Source organism: Telmatherina bonti (genome assembly GCF_933228915.1).
Source record: "Telmatherina bonti genome assembly, chromosome: 22".
Classification (NCBI taxonomy): Eukaryota; Metazoa; Chordata; class Actinopteri; order Atheriniformes; family Telmatherinidae; genus Telmatherina; species Telmatherina bonti.
Genome location: NC_136631.1, coordinates 29,523,100 through 29,543,481, shown reverse-complemented (window position 1 = coordinate 29,543,481; position 20,382 = coordinate 29,523,100). Strand labels below are relative to the sequence as shown.

General features: G+C 44.2%; 1 protein-coding gene across 1 annotated transcript in view; it reads right to left on the bottom strand.

The window, feature by feature from the left end:
- Positions 1-6,699: 6,699 nt before the first annotated feature.
- syt16 (synaptotagmin XVI) overlaps positions 6,700-20,382 on the bottom strand; it is a gene marked incomplete at both ends in the record, with an annotated part of 30,563 nt that continues 16,880 nt past the window's right edge. Inside the window, 5 exons of the mRNA XM_079261671.1 lie at positions 6,700-7,013; positions 7,093-7,282; positions 7,352-7,813; positions 8,968-9,194; positions 10,107-10,331. Of these exons, the coding sequence (XP_079117797.1) occupies positions 6,700-7,013; positions 7,093-7,282; positions 7,352-7,813; positions 8,968-9,194; positions 10,107-10,331 (1,418 nt within the window). The remainder of the gene's footprint in view (positions 7,014-7,092; positions 7,283-7,351; positions 7,814-8,967; positions 9,195-10,106; positions 10,332-20,382) is intronic.

Sequence of the window (20,382 nt, the reverse complement as noted above, 5' to 3'; positions counted from 1 at the left end):
GCTCCTCTATTAAAAACAAACTTTAAAAGCAGAACTGCCGCCAGTGAACCAGTAATACTGTCTCTTACCTTCACACTGTTCTGTGCAGAAGCAGTAAAAACCAGTTAAAGACCAGTTCTCCTGCTTTGGACCCCCTCCCCCCCTCTCCTGGCCGCGACATCCAGCGTCCTCGCGGAGATTTCTGGAGCCTCCTTCCCGGCCGCAGGTTCGAGTCCGTGTCGGTTCCTGAAGCTTGAGATCTGCAGGGAAATATCCAGTTCACAGCGACAAGACACACACGCGCGATCTCCCACGCGCTCTCACTGGTGCTCGCGCAGACAGATGCTTCCCGTTGCTAGGAGACTGTGAGCGCAGCAGTGACGTTTCATGCAACGGTGTCATCTTCCTGCATCCCTCCTGTTTCTGCTGGTTTACCGACACCCCCCACCCACCGCCGAACTAGAACCAGTATTCAGTACTGGAGTTTTATATTTAAGACCAGCCCACCTCTTACTGGTGTGGAATAAACTGGATAAATGAAACATACTGGTCACTAATTATAACAGTAAAGTTCTGTATTGTGAAAAATACATGAATATCCTTATTTCTTGTATTCATGCACCAGATTACAAAAACAGTGACTAAAGTTAGAATCCATACTTTCATTTCTCCTGTCATGAAGGAACTTGCAGCGTCACAGAGAGACTGTCATCGCTCCATCTCAGGACACCAACATCCTCCTTCTACATGTCCTCTTCTCACCTCATTTCACCGCCTTCTATCAGGACTCATCAAAGAAATTTAAATTTTCCACCTTTTTTCTTTATGCTGAGTTGACCCACCAAAATGTTTTTCATCAGGAACAGAAATGTAAAGAAAATGTGATTTATTCAGTCAAACAAACGTCTGCTGTGGTGAAACTGGGATTGTTTTATGTTAATCTTGTAGAAGCTTCTGGAATAACTAAACACATCTCCCTGTGGTCAGTAGTGGCACAGAGTGAACCAGACCAGTCAGGTTGGTCTGTAATCTTACCTGACCAGTTTTGACCAGAAGAAAAGACCAGATTTCGGCCTGTGGAACTGAGGTGAAGTGGTCTCAGGACTACTCCAAGCGAGTTATTTGTCACATTTTATTATTTCATTACTTATTTCATAATCATATGATTTATTGCTGGACGATCAAACAAAACAAAACGCCTCAGTTTGGAGGAACTTCTGTTATTTAAACATCAGAAAATCTCATGAGTTCTTCTAAATCCAGTGCTACACATCTCCACCAGATCCACAGATCCAGGACTGTACCTGGGCTAAATGACTCAAGTCTGTTTCCGCCCCGCAGCACCTGTCCTCTTCCTCATGTCGGCTTTTCAGAACCTCATCCCCTCTGTTTCTGTGTCAGGATTCATTTCCAGACGTTCAAGGGATGAAATATCTCCATCATCACTGGATGTGAACCGCGCGCAGCTGCAACCTGCAGAAAATAACTCCAGGTGGTGTTGTATGTTGTCTCTTCATCAATATTACTTGATTGTTACATATACACACACACACACACACACACACACACACACACACACACATATATATGTATATATATATATATATGTATATATATATATATATATATATATATGGATAGCTATATAGATATATACATTTATATATATATAAAAAAAAATATAGATATAGTTATATATGCATCGATATATTTATATATGTATTTGTGCGTGTGTACATTTGTGTGACTGTGTGTGTCGAGGATATTTAGTTTGTTGAATAATGTCAGAATGAAACCAAAATGTACGAGAATTTGATTTTCTGTAAAATTTGGAATAAAAGTGTAGAACTGTGTTGAAGTAGCCGACTAACCGAAACACATGTTGGTCTCTTACATGCTGATTAACCACAAGAAGTTTAGGAAACTTCTCTCCCGTTTCCTGTTCACATTTTGTCATCATCAGACCTAACTCAAATGAAGTTACTGAGATGTTGTCATTATTGTTGGGGAATATCATCGCTGTCTTAGATTGTCTGAAATAAAAGAATCACTGCTGCATAATTCTGCTTAAATGTCCTAAATCTGTGACATAATATCAGTGTAGCAAAAACAGTTTTACATTTTCAGCATGTTCCACTCTGAAGTTGAATCTCTCTATGTGCTGTAATGTGCATATAAAATATGTAACCTTATTGTCTTGTGCCAAGGTATAGTCTAACTGAATAAAAAACATTTTAATAACATATTTCTAGATAGATTGGGAGATGACCTACTTATGTGAAGGGGGTGCCTTTCCCCTCTGTATGGATGTGTATTTTATGTAGTTTATCAGTCATACTGTATTTCATTACGCAGGTTACTTGTTAGCAGAGGAGGTTAAAGCTAAAGCAAAAGGAGCTGCACATTGCACTGCCCGTACCAAAGATATGAGGTCTGTTGCACACTCAAAAATAGAGCTACCAAAAGGTACAAATGCTTGTCGCTGGGGGTGTACTCTTTTGAGAGACATTTCTGTAACCTTCAGTTCTGGTCTATTTTTGTACCTTATCAAGTTCAACCTTACCTTATCAAGTCATGTTTTTTTATGTTTTCACAGGATTAGGCCTGGTCCATGCAGCTTAGCAATATTATTTTATCTTTAATCTAGAAATAATCTTCAAAAACTCAAAATACTGACCAGACATACACTTAGTTTGCAGCATCTGACCTTCATTGTCTGGTCTAGTAAATGACTGTTAAGTAGTGCTACTGTCATCACTCAACTCTGTTCTAGTTTGTAACATTACAGCCATTAACATGACATTTTTCAATGTTGCAGGTACCCTGATGGTTGAAATGGTACAAATTTGTACTTTATGTTACTTTGAACCCTTTTTCATACTCTGAAGGTGTGCTTCTGGTCTCTTAAAGACCAGTATTGTACTTTTGAGAGAACATTTCTTTAAAATGTACCTATAGGTACAGAAATGTCCTTATCTTGTACCTCTATTTTTGAGAGTGTAGTATGTTTTTATTCCATGCTACATTCTTCATGAAAATCTGTGATAATGTCTGATGAAGTCCAAATGAAGTCTAAAAGAAGTCCAGATGAAGTCCTGGTGAAGTCCAGAATGCAACAGCAAAGTGGAGAAATAAGCAAACACACACTTCCACCTTTTCTCTTGCTAAATGCTTTTTAAGTCCAGTCATCTGCATGAAGATTTCATTTAAAATGAAAATATAGACATAAGAAATAAAAACAGAAACAGAGCCTGACGGAGTGTTAGTTTGACACTTTTATTGCAACAAGTTTTATACAGTAACAGAGTTATTGTGTGTGCGTGTGTGTGTGTGTGTGTGTGTGTGTGTGTGTGGCGGGGGGGGGGGGGGGTGTTTAGACAGAACGGCAGACGTCAGCCCTGGCCTCGATGATCCAGTCAAACAGCAGCATTCACAGTAAACAGCAAGGCTTCATGCATGTCTGTTGTCTCTTCTGGAAATGTTGCAGGCACTTCGTTACATCTGCAGCCGTCTAATTGTCCCACATCTGCAATACAAACTGAACATGCAGATCTGGAAGTACAATCCTGGGAAATATTTAGTAGTAAACATTTACTAGTTTAAAAATATCAGATAGATTCTGTACAAGTCAACATGCACAAACCTATCTGTCTGTGCAACAACATCAGCATTCACACTGCAGGAGCAGCGGCAGCAGGAGATGATCACCCTGAAACCAAAAGCAAGGACAAAAGCAAACAGCTCTCAGAGAAAGGAAATGCTGCTCCGGCCACCAAACAGAAGTTTCTGATCTATGACTCCATCTTTGTTGTTTTGGTGTTTAGGAACGATCATGTCTCCATGACACACTGCATGTCCGTAAACATTCCCCGCCTGGATGCAACTAGCAGGTTCAGAGCTTCCTGTTGGATCATTCCTGCATGGTGATGAAATAAATAAACGTGCTGACATTTACTTTTTTTTACCCCCAACTGATGCAACTTCTCATTTAATGCAGGTAGAAAGACATAAAAAAGATGTTGATGAGTCCCTCCCCCAGGACGTCAAATCTCTGAAAACCAAACGTTTCCGTCGCCATGGAAACCGTACGTAGAGAGTGGTGGAAGGCTCAAACATGCCGGATATGTGATGCACATGTGATAAGAAGGTGATAAGAAACGGCGCCGCTCACATGTCTGATGAGAATTCAACACTATAACACTGAAGAAAGCTCAGAAAGCTAGACATAGCATCATAGATCCGCTTTACAAACTGGAAGGTTGGTGGGGAAACCAGATGGAAAAAAGTGAAAGTAAGAACTTTCCCACATGAACAATGTGGAGGATGTCAAGCAGCTGTGGAGCCAGAAGAAAACCACTGATCAGCGAGGAGAACTGGACGGAAAGCAGAGAGACCGGACTCTGGAGCTGGAAGAGGGTCCTGGGGTCTGATGAGTCCAGACTGACCCTGTTCCAGAGAGATGGAGCGTCAGGGGAAGAATAGAGGCAGATGAAGTGAAGGGAAGAATTGTGAAACATAATTTTCACCACAGAGTCCAGACCTGATCCCCGTGAAGGATCTCTGAGAGGGTGTGGAGAAGCTTTGTGCAGGGATCGGACTCTCATCATCAGAACAAGATGTTGCAGAAAAATGAATGAAAGAAATGCGCTGATGCTGCAGAAGCTTCTGGAGACGATGAGGCGGAGAACGATGCCGGAATCAGAGATGTGTGTTCTTACACATCATGAAGTTTGAAGGTGAAATTCTGGAAGCAGCTGCATAATGAATACTTCTGATGATCCTCGTCGTGCAGCTGCAAGGTTAAAATGAGTCTGTATCGCTCCTCTTCTTCATTTTCACCACGTCAGATCTGCTTCTTCAGCAGATCTATAAAACGATAAGGATGAAGATGATGATGGTAATGAAGAACTTGAGGATTATGCAGCGTAAATCTGAAATTTCAGGGAACTGAATCTGAGTCTGCATGTTTTAGCATGTTTGCTTAACCTGGTTTGGTTAAACTGTTTCAGTCACTTTTAGCCCCTTATGGTCTGTTTGTCCTGATCTCGCTTCAGTTTCCAAACCAAACAGAAAGTTCTGAAAAGTTTTCATCATCAGCTTGACACGTATAATCACATGGAAACGGGCTCCTTTAGGCACCAGCAGGCAGAAGTCAGACGATTCAGACATGATGAGTCTGAAGTGGGTGAAGAGCTTCCAGCTGCTGCGCTTCCTGTCTGAAACAGCTCCAGTTGTAAAATCATCCAGAAGTCGCTGAATATGAATGAATATGACATCCTCCTCTTCCTCCTCCACTGAAAAGATTAAATGATTTCTCTTCATCCTTTTTACAGCGACATACTTCCTCTGTAGTGATGCCATACAGGGAGAAATGAGCACAAGATTTATATAATATGAGATCCTTTTCTGCTCAGTCTCAGTCTGTCCAGTGGGTTCCTTATCCACACAAACGTCCCACAGGCTCCAAACAATGCAGTCTGGGGTTTTTATCATGAATCAGCGTCCAATCCCTCACATAGTTTATTATCTGACTAGCAAATCACCTACCGATCTGAGTCCAGACCGATTAAACACTTTTCCTTTTGCTCTCCAACAGTCCTGATAAATTTCCAAATGAACACATAAACATATTTGCAAAAGTACTGGGACATCGGCCGTCACATGAACTTTAAAGCAACACGTAAACTTTTAAACCTGGAGCTTTATCACGCACATTTTCAGATGCCCTGCAACGTTCCCAGGATGAGAAACTGCATTTCCTAACCCCCCCCCCCGCCTAGCCTGCAGCATCATGTGACAGCTGAGTTTCACTTTTCAGCAACCTGTCTCACTTCAGCAACACTCTGGTCATCTTCAGCAAAGAAAGCCAGCAGGACATTCACAGGGAAGCAATAAAAAGACAGACAGAGAATGATACAGAAGAGTCAACATGTCTGCAGAGGGGAGACAGGACGTCATTAGGAGGCACAAAAGTGAGAAAGTTTTGCTTTAATCTGCAGGATTTGCAGCTTCAACTCTTCTGGGAAGGTCAGGAGTCTGTTTATGGGATTTTGACCATGTTTTTAGACCTGGCTCATTGCTCTGATTCATCATGAGGCATCTTTCAGGTTAAGATCAGGACCTCAAGACCAAACACATCTTTGTGGATCTGCCTTGAATTCAGTGACCTGAAAGGATGTCCCAGTACTTTTGGAACTACAGTATATTACCCTGTCATGGTCATCATCAGTAACTTTTAGTCATTTAAAATGAGCTAAACCGAAGTAAAAATGTGGATATCTTGCATTATTTGTAAATGAAATGATGAATAACTGTGTGCTTCATTCTCTAACTGCATGTGCTGTGTTGTATAAATGTTTGCAGTTTTGTGCTTTTTTCTGACCCGCTAAGTCTGGAAGTGTCTGGGATTCCCTCTGACGTGCTCTTTGGTTTGGTAAATGTGAATGTGGTCAAGAAGAAAGCGTTAATCAGAAACACATATTTGTAAGTTCAAGAAGTATTTGAGACTGAAGAAGGTCTAAAGTTACAGAAACGATAAGAGCTACAGGAGAACATGTGTCCTGTCTTTGTGAGAGTGAATCATAACTGAAAGATGGTTTAATTCATTCTTTATGAGTAAATAAAGCAACCAGCTGGAGTCCTTTAAACCTCACATCTTCCTGTTTTCTAAAGAATGAGCTCCCCCAGCGTTACAACCCCAGTGAAGTCTGGCGGGTAGCTTCAGCCCTCCAGGAGGACGTGCCACCTGCAGACCTGCTGGCCTCGACTTTCCTTCATGTCCTGCCAGTGCAGCTGCTCCTCCTCTCCGCTGCTGTTCTGGCCAAGGGCCACCCACCCCACCATCTCTTTACGCTTCATGCTGCGCCGGTTGTAGATGGAGACCAGCAGCGTGACATCCGACAGCTGGAACAGCGCCACCTGGAAGACGAACGTCTCTTTGTAGACAGGGTTGGGCTGCCCGCGGCGCACGGACGTCTTACAGCGAGAGATTTCTTGACCCACAGAGTTCAGCAGCGTCAGCCTCCCGTAGGTGTCTGGGGGATGAGAGAGGATGAAGAGTTAGGATGAGGTGGAGATGTGTTGCATACGGGGCTGATGTGAGCATCTGCACACCTGGAGGCCTGTTGATGGCCAGGTTTCTGAAGTGGCTGCCTTTGATGAGCTCCACAGACATCCGTCCTGTGGTGGCATTGTAAGACAGACCCAGGAGCAGCTCAGGGGATCCACCGTGGGTCAGAGACTGAGTGGACGAGGCGCTATCACTCTGAGACACGGCGGATAAACTCAGCTGGGAGCCGACGCTCTGCAGAGAGAGGCAGCCTTATTTCTACGTTCATATTCTCGCAGCTCTGCGTCACTCCCCCACTCTCACCTTGATGTTACTGCGAGGCTCCAGAACCAGCGTTGTCTCCATCGTCCCCCCATCTGGGTCCAGCCCTCCCAAACGCAACACTTTCTCCCCCATCATGCGCTCGCGGGACATCCGGCCCCCCAGCGCGTACAGCCTGAACCTGATTGCAGACATCTGCAGATCGGATGGCTCCAAGCGGGAGAAGCGAAACTTCTGGTTGAACTGTGGCAGTGACCCTCTCTGCACCGACGTCTTGTGTCGCTGCTTCTTGGAGGGCAGCAGGACCATGTGCACCTGCCAGGAGTCCATGCTGCTGCGAGCCTTGTCCGGGATGTCCCGAGCCTCCATCACACACACCAGCAGCTTCTCCAGGTGAGGGCGGTACTCCAGGGAGAGGAGCAGGTCTCCACATTTAGAGATGGGGAGGGGAGGAGAAGACGCCGCCGGCTTGGAAGAGACGTCATCATGTGGAGCTTGCTCTTGCTAAAATGAAAGGAAATAATGTTTATTGATGAATTAGGTGAAAGACTGAGACATAACCTTGTCTCGTGTGCAGATTGCAGTCTGCAGCGGCTTTTTAGAGGCTTAACGGCAGCAGATTAGTAAGTTCTGAGAGATGTAACCTTTACACAGGTCTGAGAAGACGGGATCGGAGTATTTAACACACAGCCATCGGTACGGCTTCCTTAGAATGATCTGAAGAAGAGCAAATATCCAGCGAGCAGCAGTTGTCTGCAGCAGCTCCTGAATCAGAGCGGGAGCAGAGGTGTTTCAGGGCCTTTAGGGTTGTCAGCACCGAGGAGCTGGACTCTCTGATCCAGCCTGGTTGGTCATGAAGCGTCTGTAGATGTGGGTTTCACCTGCATGTGGGTGGGAGAAGCTGTGTAGGAGGTGCACAGATTTGCTCACATTTATAGAGTGTGACTGAGAGGTTGTTGGATTCTTCCACAGCAAAAAGCCATGAAATAAAACACAGCCTGAGTTCATGTCATCACATTCATTATTTATGAGCTTCTGTTTCGTAGCCGGCGCCGTGCACACTGAAAGAAAACAAGTATTTCTACAGATCTGAGCTTCGCAGAGCCCCGTTTGGTCTGCTTTCTGCAGAACGAAGCTGCGCAGGGTGGCAGTGTGATGATACCCCTGCCAGGCAGGAATGCTAGCTGCAGCGAAATGATGCAGCTAAAATGCTCGAACTGCCATCATATCCAACCTTTTCATTCTTGGTTTGTTGCTTTCCATCCTACACTGGAAAACAGTGCTACCTGCAAGAACCAAACAAGTTCAATGTGTTCAGGATGTATTTTAGTTAACAGGAATTTGCCTGTCGGCTTGGTATATCAGCCTGGACTACCAACCACAGACCCCCGTCTTTTTCTTTTGTTCACCTTCTCATGTCTTTATAACGTCTTTTTACTTCATCCCCTGTTTACATCGTTTTAATGACTGCATTAACTTCTCATATTTTCACATTTCTTTGCTGTAGGTCATGTTTTCTCCCCAAACTCGCCATGCTGCAAACCACCTGCAAACTGGCAAAATTCTAACTTGTACATGCAAATAACAACTCGCAGATTGGGATCTGAGTCGATCTGGTCCTTGGTGTTTTAACATAAAGAGATCTTAGTGGACAGCACCTCTGGGGTCCAGGTGGATGAGCTGTCTGTGGCCTCATTCTTGTCCACTTCCAGAGGATTATCCATGTTCTCACTTCCGTCTGCAGCCTGCCGGTTCATGCTCGGAGTGGGACTGTTCCTGAGGGTTGATGTCTCAACTCCAGCTGGTTGATCCAAAGAGAGGGTGGACTTCATTGCACATGCAGAGAGTGGGTCCTGGAAACTCTGCGGTCCTGCAGCCTCCATCTCTGCCAGAAGGAAGCAGAAAGTGCGTCTGGTCAAGTCATTTCCACAAAGTGTTTTTTTTCTCCTAAAGCTACTAAAAGAGTTACTGAAGCTTCATGTCCAGATAGATTTCTTTTAACAAAATCTAACAATTTCACACAGTCAGTTTTTACCAGCTCTACAGAGCTGACACACATTTCAGTCAGAAAAATCTTGTTTAATAATGTTGATCTTGTCCAGTGTGTCCAACCTCGTCCTCTTCCCGATGCAGGAACCCGCTGGACACACTGTTCCTCAGAACAATCAATAATAATAATCTGTAATTCTGTCATCAAGGTCTGACTGTTCAGTGGCTTTATAGTCACCATGGCAACAGCCTCAGGTGAGTCACCCACCTCCTTCTTTCTTCCTTTGTGGATTATGTCTTTGTGCCATTTGCAAAAAACACGTATGAGCTCAAGCAGAGAGATGCTGGTGAGCACCAAACACTTCACAAAGCTTAACACAGAGCCGTCCACATTATATAAGGATTCAGAAGAAATACACAAGCATCCCTGACAGCATGAGGTATGTCTTTACTGCAGGCAGCCTTAGTAACATGCTTTGATGTGATGATACCAGGAATGCTGGACGGTTAAAGTTATTTAGACAGTTTGCTTATTTCAGCAACACCATGCTAAAACATAATCTGCACAAATTCCAGCTTTCTTAAAAGATGAGCAGAAACCAGTTCTGATCCAAAAGTTTTAAAAAGTTTTTTAAAGCAAGCAGATGTAGGATAGGAGCTTTGTGTTTGAGGAGAAAGTTGATCAAATCAGACCTGAAGCTGACTGAAAATGACAGTAATCAAGATTAGTCCTCCAAAAGAAAGATTAGATCAGTTCATGTCTCTTCTCCTAAACAAAAAACACAACTGCTTGACTTTTACTCAGTACCTTCGCAGTCCGATGGCTCGGTGCTGCACTCCTCCTGGTCAGACAGGCGGCTGAATTTGTGGCGTCTATTCACAGTTAGCTGACTCTGGTGGGTCCGCTCTAAACTGCTGTTAGTGGCCGCCGTTCGGAAACTCTGAGAACGAGACACCGAGATCTCAAACTGCTTCAGGACCTCGTCTTCACTGTCAGAGGATGTGGTGACGTTTTCGTCATCGTAGCTGTTCACTAGAAGAAGGCAGACGAGAAGAGGGGTTGAATCCAAGTAATATATATGAGTATAAATATATATATATATATATATATATATATATATATATATATATATATATATATATATATATATATATATATATATATAAATCATATAAATAGTTGTTGTGAGGAAGATACATATGAGCAGCTTTGTTGTCATGTACTTTTATGAAGATTTGTTCTCTGTGTTCTGATGCCAATAATACACACCAAGGCCAAGAATCCTTCCACTCTGTTCATAGTTTGTACATATCTAGAAAGCAACAGCTGAATCACTGATGCGGAAGTGGAACTGCATTCTCTGCACTTTTTAAGAAATTCTGATCCAGTACATCAACATTTTCCTTTTCCCATATTCATGTTTAAGTTAAATAAGTTGTTTCTGGGCAGTTATCCATCCACCCATCCATACATCCATTCTCCGCCGCTTATCCGGGGGCAGCAGCCGAAGCAGGGAAGCCCAGACTTCCCTCTCCCCAGCCACATTTGCCAACTCTGCGGGGGGGATCCCGAGGCGTTCCCAGGCCAGCCGAGAGATATAATCCCTCCAGCGTGTCCTGGGTCTTCCCCGGGGTCTCCTCCCAGAGGGACGTGCCTGGAACACCTCACCAGGGAGGTCCAGGAGGCATCCTGACCAGATGCCCGAGCCACCTCAATTGGTTCCTCTCGATGCGGAGGAGCAGCGGCTCTACTCTGATCTCCTCCCGGATGACCGAGCTCCTCACCCTATCTCTAAGGGTGAGCCCGGCCACCCTGCGGAGGAAACTCATTTCAGCCGCCTGTATACGAGATCTCCTTCTTTCGGTCACGACCCACAGCTGATGACCATAGGTGAGGGTAGGAACGTAGATCGACTGGTAAATCGAGAGCTTCGCCTTCTGGCTCAGCTCCTTCTTCACCACCACAGACCGGCGCAGAGTCCGCATTACTGCAGACGCCGCACTGATCCGTCTGTCGATCTCGCGCTCCATCCTTCCAACAAGACACCGAGAAATTTTCACTCCTCCACTTGAGGCAGGACCTGACTCCCGACTCGGAGAGGGCAACCCTGTTTTGGGCAGTTAATGTAGTTGATATAGTATACAGTAAATGGCATTTACAACACATACAGTATATACAGTATATACAACACACAGTATATACAATACATACTGTTCCCTCAGTTCATACAGGGAGAATCTGCAGTAGTCTGCATTTGAAAGGGTTTAGATTTGATATAACTGTAATATTGCTGTCTGTCAAGTGTCAAGCAGTCATGGTGGAACAGTTAGAACATGAATATTGCATTTTACTAAAAGCTGAGATTCATCATGTAAATTCGATTAGGAATTTATAAACTCCAAAACATGCAAGTAAAGCCCATAACAGCTTCGCTGCTGAGTGCTATTTACACAACTACAAGTAATTCTAAGAGTTGGGTGCAATTTTAAGAGTGAAACATGTAAATTAAACCAGAACTAAATGGTTTATGTCTTTTCTTTCCAGTAGCAGATGATTCACAATCAGCTCATATTTTGATAAAATGTTAGTTTCATCATGTTGTTTATCTTTTACTGGGAGGAAAGTACGACCCGATGGGATTTGGATTTTTTTTTTTTTTTTAAATGTATTTACTTTTATATTTTACACAGTGTCTACTTTTTGGAATATAGTTTGCAATATAGTTTCATTTAACAAAAATCTGAATGACCTAAATGCAAAAATCTACCATCTTTTTAAAACAAGCCCTCAGACTGGTCTGCTGAGTCCTTCAGGGTTCTTACTGTCCAGCCTCGAGGCCATCAGCTCACTGTCAGCCTCTCAACACCAGTTTGACATTTCACAGCAGTGCCAACATGCTGCAAAGAGTCATGTGACCACTGAGCTGATGAGGGGACGTGGTCAGAACAGTTCATTACATTACAGCCATTAAATTAGTTTGTGCATCCTTACAATCTGTTTTGTTCTCTGACTCACATTTTGTGGGACATGAAATAATGCTGGTTCCATCTGACATTACATTGTCTTCAGAGGAATAAACTGCTTTTTTAATCCCCTCTCAAACTTTCTGATTAAAAGCTGATTGTTCCTGATAGAAGTTGTCACTGGAAGCAGCCCCTACCTTCTGTTGTGAAGCTCCAAGAGGGTCTGAGCTGCAAATGTTCCGGAGCAACAACAGGATATGTTGTTTGCTCAGGAACCCAGCTGGAAATACCAGAAGTTCCACCTGCTAAATGTGAAAAACCAACTACTTCAGTGTTTGCTCACAGGTTGAGTCAGAGTCTCACAGGCTGAAAACAGTCTCAGGAATTACTGGATGCTTCTTTGGACTAACAGGGATGCTTTCCGAGAGAACAGGGATATTTCTCTGGAATAACATGATGCTTCCCTGGATTCACGGTAAAGCTTCCCTTGAATAATGAGGATACTTCTCTGGATTCCCGGGGATGCATCCCTGGAATAACAGGTTTGCTTTCCTGGAATAACAAGGAAGTATTCCAGGAGTAACAAGGATGTTCTCCTGGAATAACATGGTGTTATTCTCTGGTATCTGTTGAAATGTGCAGATTTCAGCAGCAATCTTTCTTTTTTAGACAGATTTAGGTGACGGTTCTTCACTCCTGCAGGATTTCCTGAACGGTTTGTGTTTATCTGCAGATTTACCATCCATCAACAGGATTCCATATATTAATACAAGTTAAAACCTTGATTGGTGATTCTTCATGACGACCAGAAAGAGCTGAATGGTCTTCAGGCTGAAGTGAAACTATTGAAACTTTGCTCTGGCAGGATGAAATGTTTGTAAAGTGGGTGGAAATAAAATTTGAAGTGGATAACGAGAACAGATAAGCTGTCTCTGGTTCTCTGACTATTCCTCTCTTCTCAGTTTCTCTTCAAAGTTTATGGTATTATTTGTTCCAGGCTTTGTGGCCCTTTGTGAGTGCACCCATGCAACTCTTTCTTTCACAAGGGCACGACCGCCCACAGAAATCATTACACAAATAAAAACTCTCCCACATACTAACTCTGTTATTCACCAGTGTGATAATACATTCACAAGGCAGCTTTTAAGCTGTTCATAAAGGCGCCTTGAACCTCACAGACAGTTTTTTACAGCAGCTCTGAGCTTCAAGGTTTCACAGTTCAATAAAGAAAAACTCCACAGTTCAGTTTAAATAATCTGAAACAGTTTCACCATCATCAAAAGATATTTTCACCCTTTTTTCTAAGAGGCACGACACATTTGTTTCAGGTGAAATAAACATTAAACACATCAACTTTCATCTCAGTAAATTTCCAGGAAATTTTATGTTTTCATCAGATGATGGAACAATCCAGTTGATCCGTCTTTTATTTTCTTCTACCATGTCTTGTCCAGCATTAAAGCAGCAGAATTTTGGTCTGGCTGCTGTGTTGCTGTCAGTGGGATCTTTCAGGATATAAAGATCCCATTGATAATCTGATATCTTATTTTGTTTGTTTATTTTGAATAAATATTTGTTTTATGGAATTTACATAGTACTGCTGGACCTGACAGGAAGAGGCAGAAAAACGATCGTCAATAGAAAGAAAAAGGAAAATAGACAGAAAACAAACAGGAGACAGATATACACCACAAAGAAAACACTGCTATCTAATCATAGATTCTTGTTGTGGTTCTTGCGCTGGTGTGTGGCTGCAGTGGGTGTGCCTGTTTTCCTCGGCAACAAGATCTGCACCGGTTTCTCATCTGGTAATCAGCAGCAGTGATATGAAAGACCAGCTCAGCCTTCCAGTTATTGCCTGATTGTTATTCACCAGTGAGTTTCCTGTCTTTTTGCCTGTCTGCCCGTCTGTCAACCTGTTTGCCTGCTTGCCTGTCTGCTTGCCCACCTGCCATTCTGCCTGGAAGAACAATAAAACTCTTATTGGAATCTAGTACCCGTCTGCATTTGGATCCTCAACATCTCTCTGAATATACAACAATTCTAGACCATCTGCTCCACCAGTCCCAAAACCCAACAAATGACCCCTGCAGGAAGACAAAGTCAACTAGAATTGTCCTGTTATTACATAACAGCAAGTGTGAATGCGATATTTACTGATGTTTAATGCAAAAAAGGTGAAGATGTCACTGAAGTTAGTAAAAAGCTGTTCATTTTTAAGTGGTGAAAACTAAGATTAATTTGTCATGGATCAGTGAAAGGCATGATGTGATAGTTTTAGGATGATTTAGTGACAATTTAAGGGCATTTTAAATTTTTTTTTATCTGTTGATCAACTGAAAAGCACCATGGACTGAAGAACACGCAGTTTCTTTTCATTTCTGGTCTTGGAGTGCCATCTAGCGATGACGTAAGGGAGCGCTTTTTATTAGTAGGAAGGAATAGTATGCCAAAGTGTTGTAAAAAAGATAAAGTCAGACCGTGATGTGCCAGATACTGAAGATGGTAAGTTCATTCATTCATTCATTTTCCAAACCGCTTATTCCAATTCAGGGTCGCGGGGAAGCTGGAGCCTATCCCAGCCGGCTTTGGGCGACAGGCAGGGTACACCCTGGACAGCTCGCCTGGCTGGCCAAGTCCATTAGTCACCAGCCACAAACGGCAGACGGAGAACAGAAGCTGTCACATGCACATAACCCGGCACAAAACCCAACTTTTGGGATTTATAAAAACATGACTTGATGGTAAAATGTCCCTACCTCCATGCCAACTCTGACCCTGGCGTACGCACAAAATCTTGAGAAACGGGAAACAGCGACACCAAAAGGAAGAAAATAAAACCAAAGAAATGGAAATTTACAACATTTGTTCAAAATCAAATATAAACTTTCACACAGAACATGGTACATTAACAGCATTTGCAAAGATTAAGAAAATGCATATTTGAAATGACTCTATCACAAAGAAATCTAGATTTACATCAGATGTGTAATAAAAACATCAACCACTAATATTAGTTCAGAAGTTCTACATGTTATAAAGCCAGATCACACAATTAATTAGTCGGAGAGAAGCTGCCATACTAATAAAGTTCTAAATGCATAATTGCAACTAAAATGATGGTCGCCCATTACTAGGCTGATCAAGGTGTTTCACTTACCTGCAGATGTACAAAACATGAAGTGATGGCTGGATATAAAATGAACCCCAATATGTAAAGATGTACAGTGGCTTATCTGTCCCTGCTGGAGGACATGGCACATTGACTACCCATTCTTCCAGTGAAGCTGTGCCCAGTTCAATTCAGGTTTTTGGAGGAGCGCACTGAGTCAATTCTGCAATTCAGCCCAAACATGCTCAGTTGGGTTAAGGTCAGGGGTCAGCACAGGCCATTCCATTCTTACAATGCTCTCTTCTTCAAGAAATGTCTCAACAAACCTTGGCATTGTCATCCATCAGCAGGAAATCTGGCCACATTGCTCCTGCACAATGTTGAACAACAGGCCTCAGGATTTTATCCCTGTACCTCTGCCCAGTGAAGACGCTGTTTTCAATGATCACAAGATCTGTCCTGCCTCTGTAAGAGGCAGGACAGATCTTGGACAGTCACACTATGACTGAAGCTCCCCCAAAGCTGTCATGCTGCACAATGTTCTGTTGCAAATTTAGCTTTCCAGTGCGTCACAGACTCTCCTGCACCTGTTGAAGAAGTTCACACAGAAACGAGACTCATCAGTGAAGAGCACATCGCCCCAGTCATCCAAGATCCACCTGTGGTGCTCTACAGCAAACTGCAGCCACGCTTGCATGTGTGCTCTAGTCAGAGGTACCCTCACTGCTGGTCTTTGAGCCCTCAACTCAGCTTCATGCAGTCCTCCTGTTGCATTCTGCAGTTGTTCCACAGGCTGACTGCAGGCAAGAACTGATTCCTTCAGGCTTGTAGGTGAGCAATCTGTCTTGGGCAGATGTTGCAGCCCTCTGTTGTAGACCACTATAACTTCTGCTGGCACTACCAGACCTCCTGCATCAAACCCAGGCCCTGGAAATGACACTTTGTGCTGTCCCAAAAGCAGCTGAAACTCCTCTCTGCGTCATTTCTCCTCACAGCTTAGCCCTATTAAAGTCAGCATTAATTAGTCTTCCTTTAAGCTTTCCATGCGGCATTGTTGATGCTTTTCACTTCAAAAGAAGCTGTTAAAGCCTTAAATGATCACCCGTGCTCAGTTAAGGTAATCATTGCTTGACTGTGTTATAGACCATGCTGCATCTTGTGTCAAACTATCAGGTTTGGAGATGACACAAATTAAATAATCATTAAGTTTTGTTTGCCAAAACATTGTTAATACATCACACCAACGAGCTGCACTGGGATAATGTACCAACAATTTTTTGTGTTCATTTACCTTCTATGAGAAATCTTGACCCACTTTAAAATTTGACTACTGTTTTGATGCATTGAGATTCAAGAATTCTGCTGCCAGTTTAATTGATCCGGGGTGTATTTATTAACTATGATATATTTAAGTTGGTGGTATTCTGAGAATTTGATATCATATCGTGAAGTAATTACATAAAATGGTAGAAAGTTTCCATTTTCTATTTTATGTTCTGTTTTATTCCTTTATTTTTTCATTGAGGGAAGTTTATCATCTTTTTGTTTTGCAGGATGTCGGGATTATTGCAGATATTCCAGACTTTCAGAAATTCCCACCAAGCCATTAAAAAGGAGCTGATGTTCATGCTTTTAAGACACTTGAGTAGCTTGCCAAAGTTTTCGCACTCCTTGAACCTATCCAGATTTTGACACATTACACGCTGCAAACATAAATATATTTGATTGGAATTTTTTGTGAAAGATCAACACAAAGTGTTACACAATTTTCATTGTAAAGTACAATGACAATTACACAATTTCTTTCCACAAATTGAAAACTGAAAAGTGTAGTGTGCAAAAGTATTCAGCCCCTTTTTCTGAGTGCAACCAATTGCCTTTAGAATTTGCCTGATGACGGATGAATGATTTAATGTTGGCTTTAGGACTAAAGACAGTATTCTTTTCTACAGTCATTTAGCAGACACTTTTATCCAGAGCGACATACATATATACCCAGATAGGCCCATCAGGGCAACTTGGGGTTCAGTGTCTTGCACAAGTACACTGCGGAATCAATCCCCCAACTTTCAAGACAACTGCTCTTCCTCCTGAGCTACAGCCGCCATACAGTATACATGTATGTAATCTAATTTCAGTACAAATGCAGCTGTTCTGTGATGCCTCAGAGGTTTCTTAAGCGAATGTTGGGGAGTAAACAACCATGAAGTCCAAGGACCACACTAGACAGGTCAGAGTTAAAGTTGTGGAGAAGTTTAAAGTAAGCTTTGAACATCTCACGGAGCACTGTTCAGTCAATTATCCAGAAATGGAAAGCGTACGCCACAACTGCAAACTTACCAAGACTCGGCCGTCCACCTAAACTTACAGACCGAACAAGGAGAGCACTGACAAGAGATGCAGCCAAGAGGCCTATGGTGACTCTGGACGGACTGCAAAGATCTACAGCTCAAGTGGGGGAATTGGTCCACAGAAGACTATTGGACGTGCACTCCACAAATCTGGCCTTTAAAGCCATTGTTAAAAGAAAACCATAAGAAATCTTGATTGAAGTTTGCCAGAAGCCATGTGGGGGACACAGCAAACATGTTAAGATGGTGCTTTGGTCACTAGTTGCAGCATCATGCTGTGGGGGTGCTTCTCTTCAGCAGGGACAGGGAAGTTGGTCAGAGTTGATTGGAAGATGGAGCCAAATACAGGGCAATCTAGGAAGGAAATGTTTTGAGTCTGCAAAAGACTTGCGACTGGGGCAACTTGCGACTTGCGACTGGGTCAACCTTCCAGCAGGACAACGACCCAAAACACAAAGCCAGGACTTCAATGTTTTGTTTGAAACAAAACATACTCATGTGTTAGAACAGCCCAATCAGAGTCCAGACCTAAATCCCATCGAGAATCTGTGGGAAGATCTGAAAACTGCCATTCACCAACTTTCTCCATCTAATCTGACTGAGCTTGAGCTGTTTTGCTCAGGATGATGGGGAAAAAATATCTCAGTCTCTAGACAAAGCTGGTTCAAACATACCCCAAAAGACTTGCAGCTCCGGTCCTCACAACAGGGGTCCGGTCCTTACAACAGGGGTCCTGTCCTTACAACAGGGGTCCAGTCCTTACAACAGGGGTCTGGTCCTTACAACAGGGGTCCGGTTCTTACAACAGGGGTCCAGTCCTTACAACAGGGGTCCGGTTCTTAAAACAGGGGTCCGGTTCTTACAACAGGGGTCCTGTCCGTACAACAGGGGTCCAGACCTTACAACAGGGGTCCGGTTCTTACAACAGGGGTCCGGTCCTTACAATAGGGGTCCAGTCCTTACAACAGGGGTCCAGTCCTTACAACAGGGGTCCTGTCCTTACAACAGGGGTCCAGACCTTACAACAGGGGTCCGGTTCTTACAACAGGGGTCCAGACCTTACAACAGGGGTCCGGTTCTTACAACAGGGGTCCGGTCCTTACAATAGGGGTCCAGTCCTCACAACAGGGGTCCAGTCCTTACAACAGGGGTCTGGTCCTTACAACAGGGGTCCAGTCCTTACAACAGGGGTCCGGTTCTTACAACAGGGGTCCGGTCCTTACAACAGGGTTCCTCACCTTACAACAGGGGTCCGGTCCTCACAACAGGGTTCCGGTCCTTACAACAGGGGTCCAGTCCTCACAACAGGGGTCCTGTCCTTACAACAGGGGTCCAGTCCTTACAACAGGGTTCCTCACCTTACAACAGGGGTCCGGTCCTTACAACAGGGGTCCGGTTCTTACAACAGGGGTCCGGTCCTTACAACAGGGGTCCAGTCCTTACAACAGGGGTCCGGTTCTTACAACAGGGGTCCGGTCCTTACAACAGGGGTCCTCACCTTACAACAGGGGTCCGGTTCTTACAACAGGGTCCGGTTCTTACAACAGAGGTCCTGTCCTTACGACAGGGGTCCTGTCCTTACAACAGGGGTCCGGTCCTTACAACAGGGGTCCGGTTCTTACAACAGGGGTCCAGTCCTTACAACAGGGGTCCAGTCCTTACAACAGGGGTCCGGTCCTTACAACAGGGGTCTGGTCCTTACAACAGGGGTCCTGTCCTTACAACAGGGGTCCGGTCCTTACAACAGGGGTCCGGTTCTTACAACAGGGGTCCAGTCCTTACAACAGGGGTCCGGTCCTTACAACAGGGGTCCGGTCCATACAACAGGGGTCCTCACCTTACAACAGGGGTCTGGTCCTTACAACAGGGGTCCAGTCCTTACAACAGGGGTCCGGTCCTTACAACAGGGGTCTGGTCCTTACAACAGGGTTCCTCACCTTACAACAGGGGTCCGGTCCTTACAACAGGGGTCCGGTTCTTACAACAGGGGTCCAGTCCTTACAACAGGGGTCCGGTCCTTACAACAGGGGTCCGGTCCATACAACAGGGGTCCTCACCTTACAACAGGGGTCTGGTCCTTACAACAGGGGTCCGGTCCTTACAACAGGGGTCCGGTCCATACAACAGGGGTCCTCACCTTACAACAGGGTTCCGGTCCTTACAACAGGGGTCCGGTCCTTACAACAGGGGTCCTGTCCTTACAACAGGGGTCCAGTCCTTACAACAGGGTTCCTCACCTTACAACAGGGGTCCGGTTCTTACAACAGGGGTCCGGTCCTTACAACAGGGGTCCGGTTCTTACAACAGGGTTCCTCACCTTACAACAGGGGTCCGGTTCTTACAACAGGGGTCCGGTCCTTACAACAGGGGTTCGGTTCTTACAACAGGGGTCCAGTCCTTACAACAGGGGTCCGGTCCTTACAACAGGGGTCCGGTCCTTACAATAGGGGTCCGGTTCTTACAACAGGGGTCCGGTCCTTACAACAGGGGTCCGGTCTTTACAACAGGGGTCCGGTTCTTACAACAGGGTTCCTCACCTTACAACAGGGGTCCGGTTCTTACAACAGGGGTCCTGTCCTTACAACAGGGGTCCGGTTCTTACAACAGGGGTCCCGTCCTTACAACAGGGGTCCCGTCCTTACAACAGGGGTCCGGTC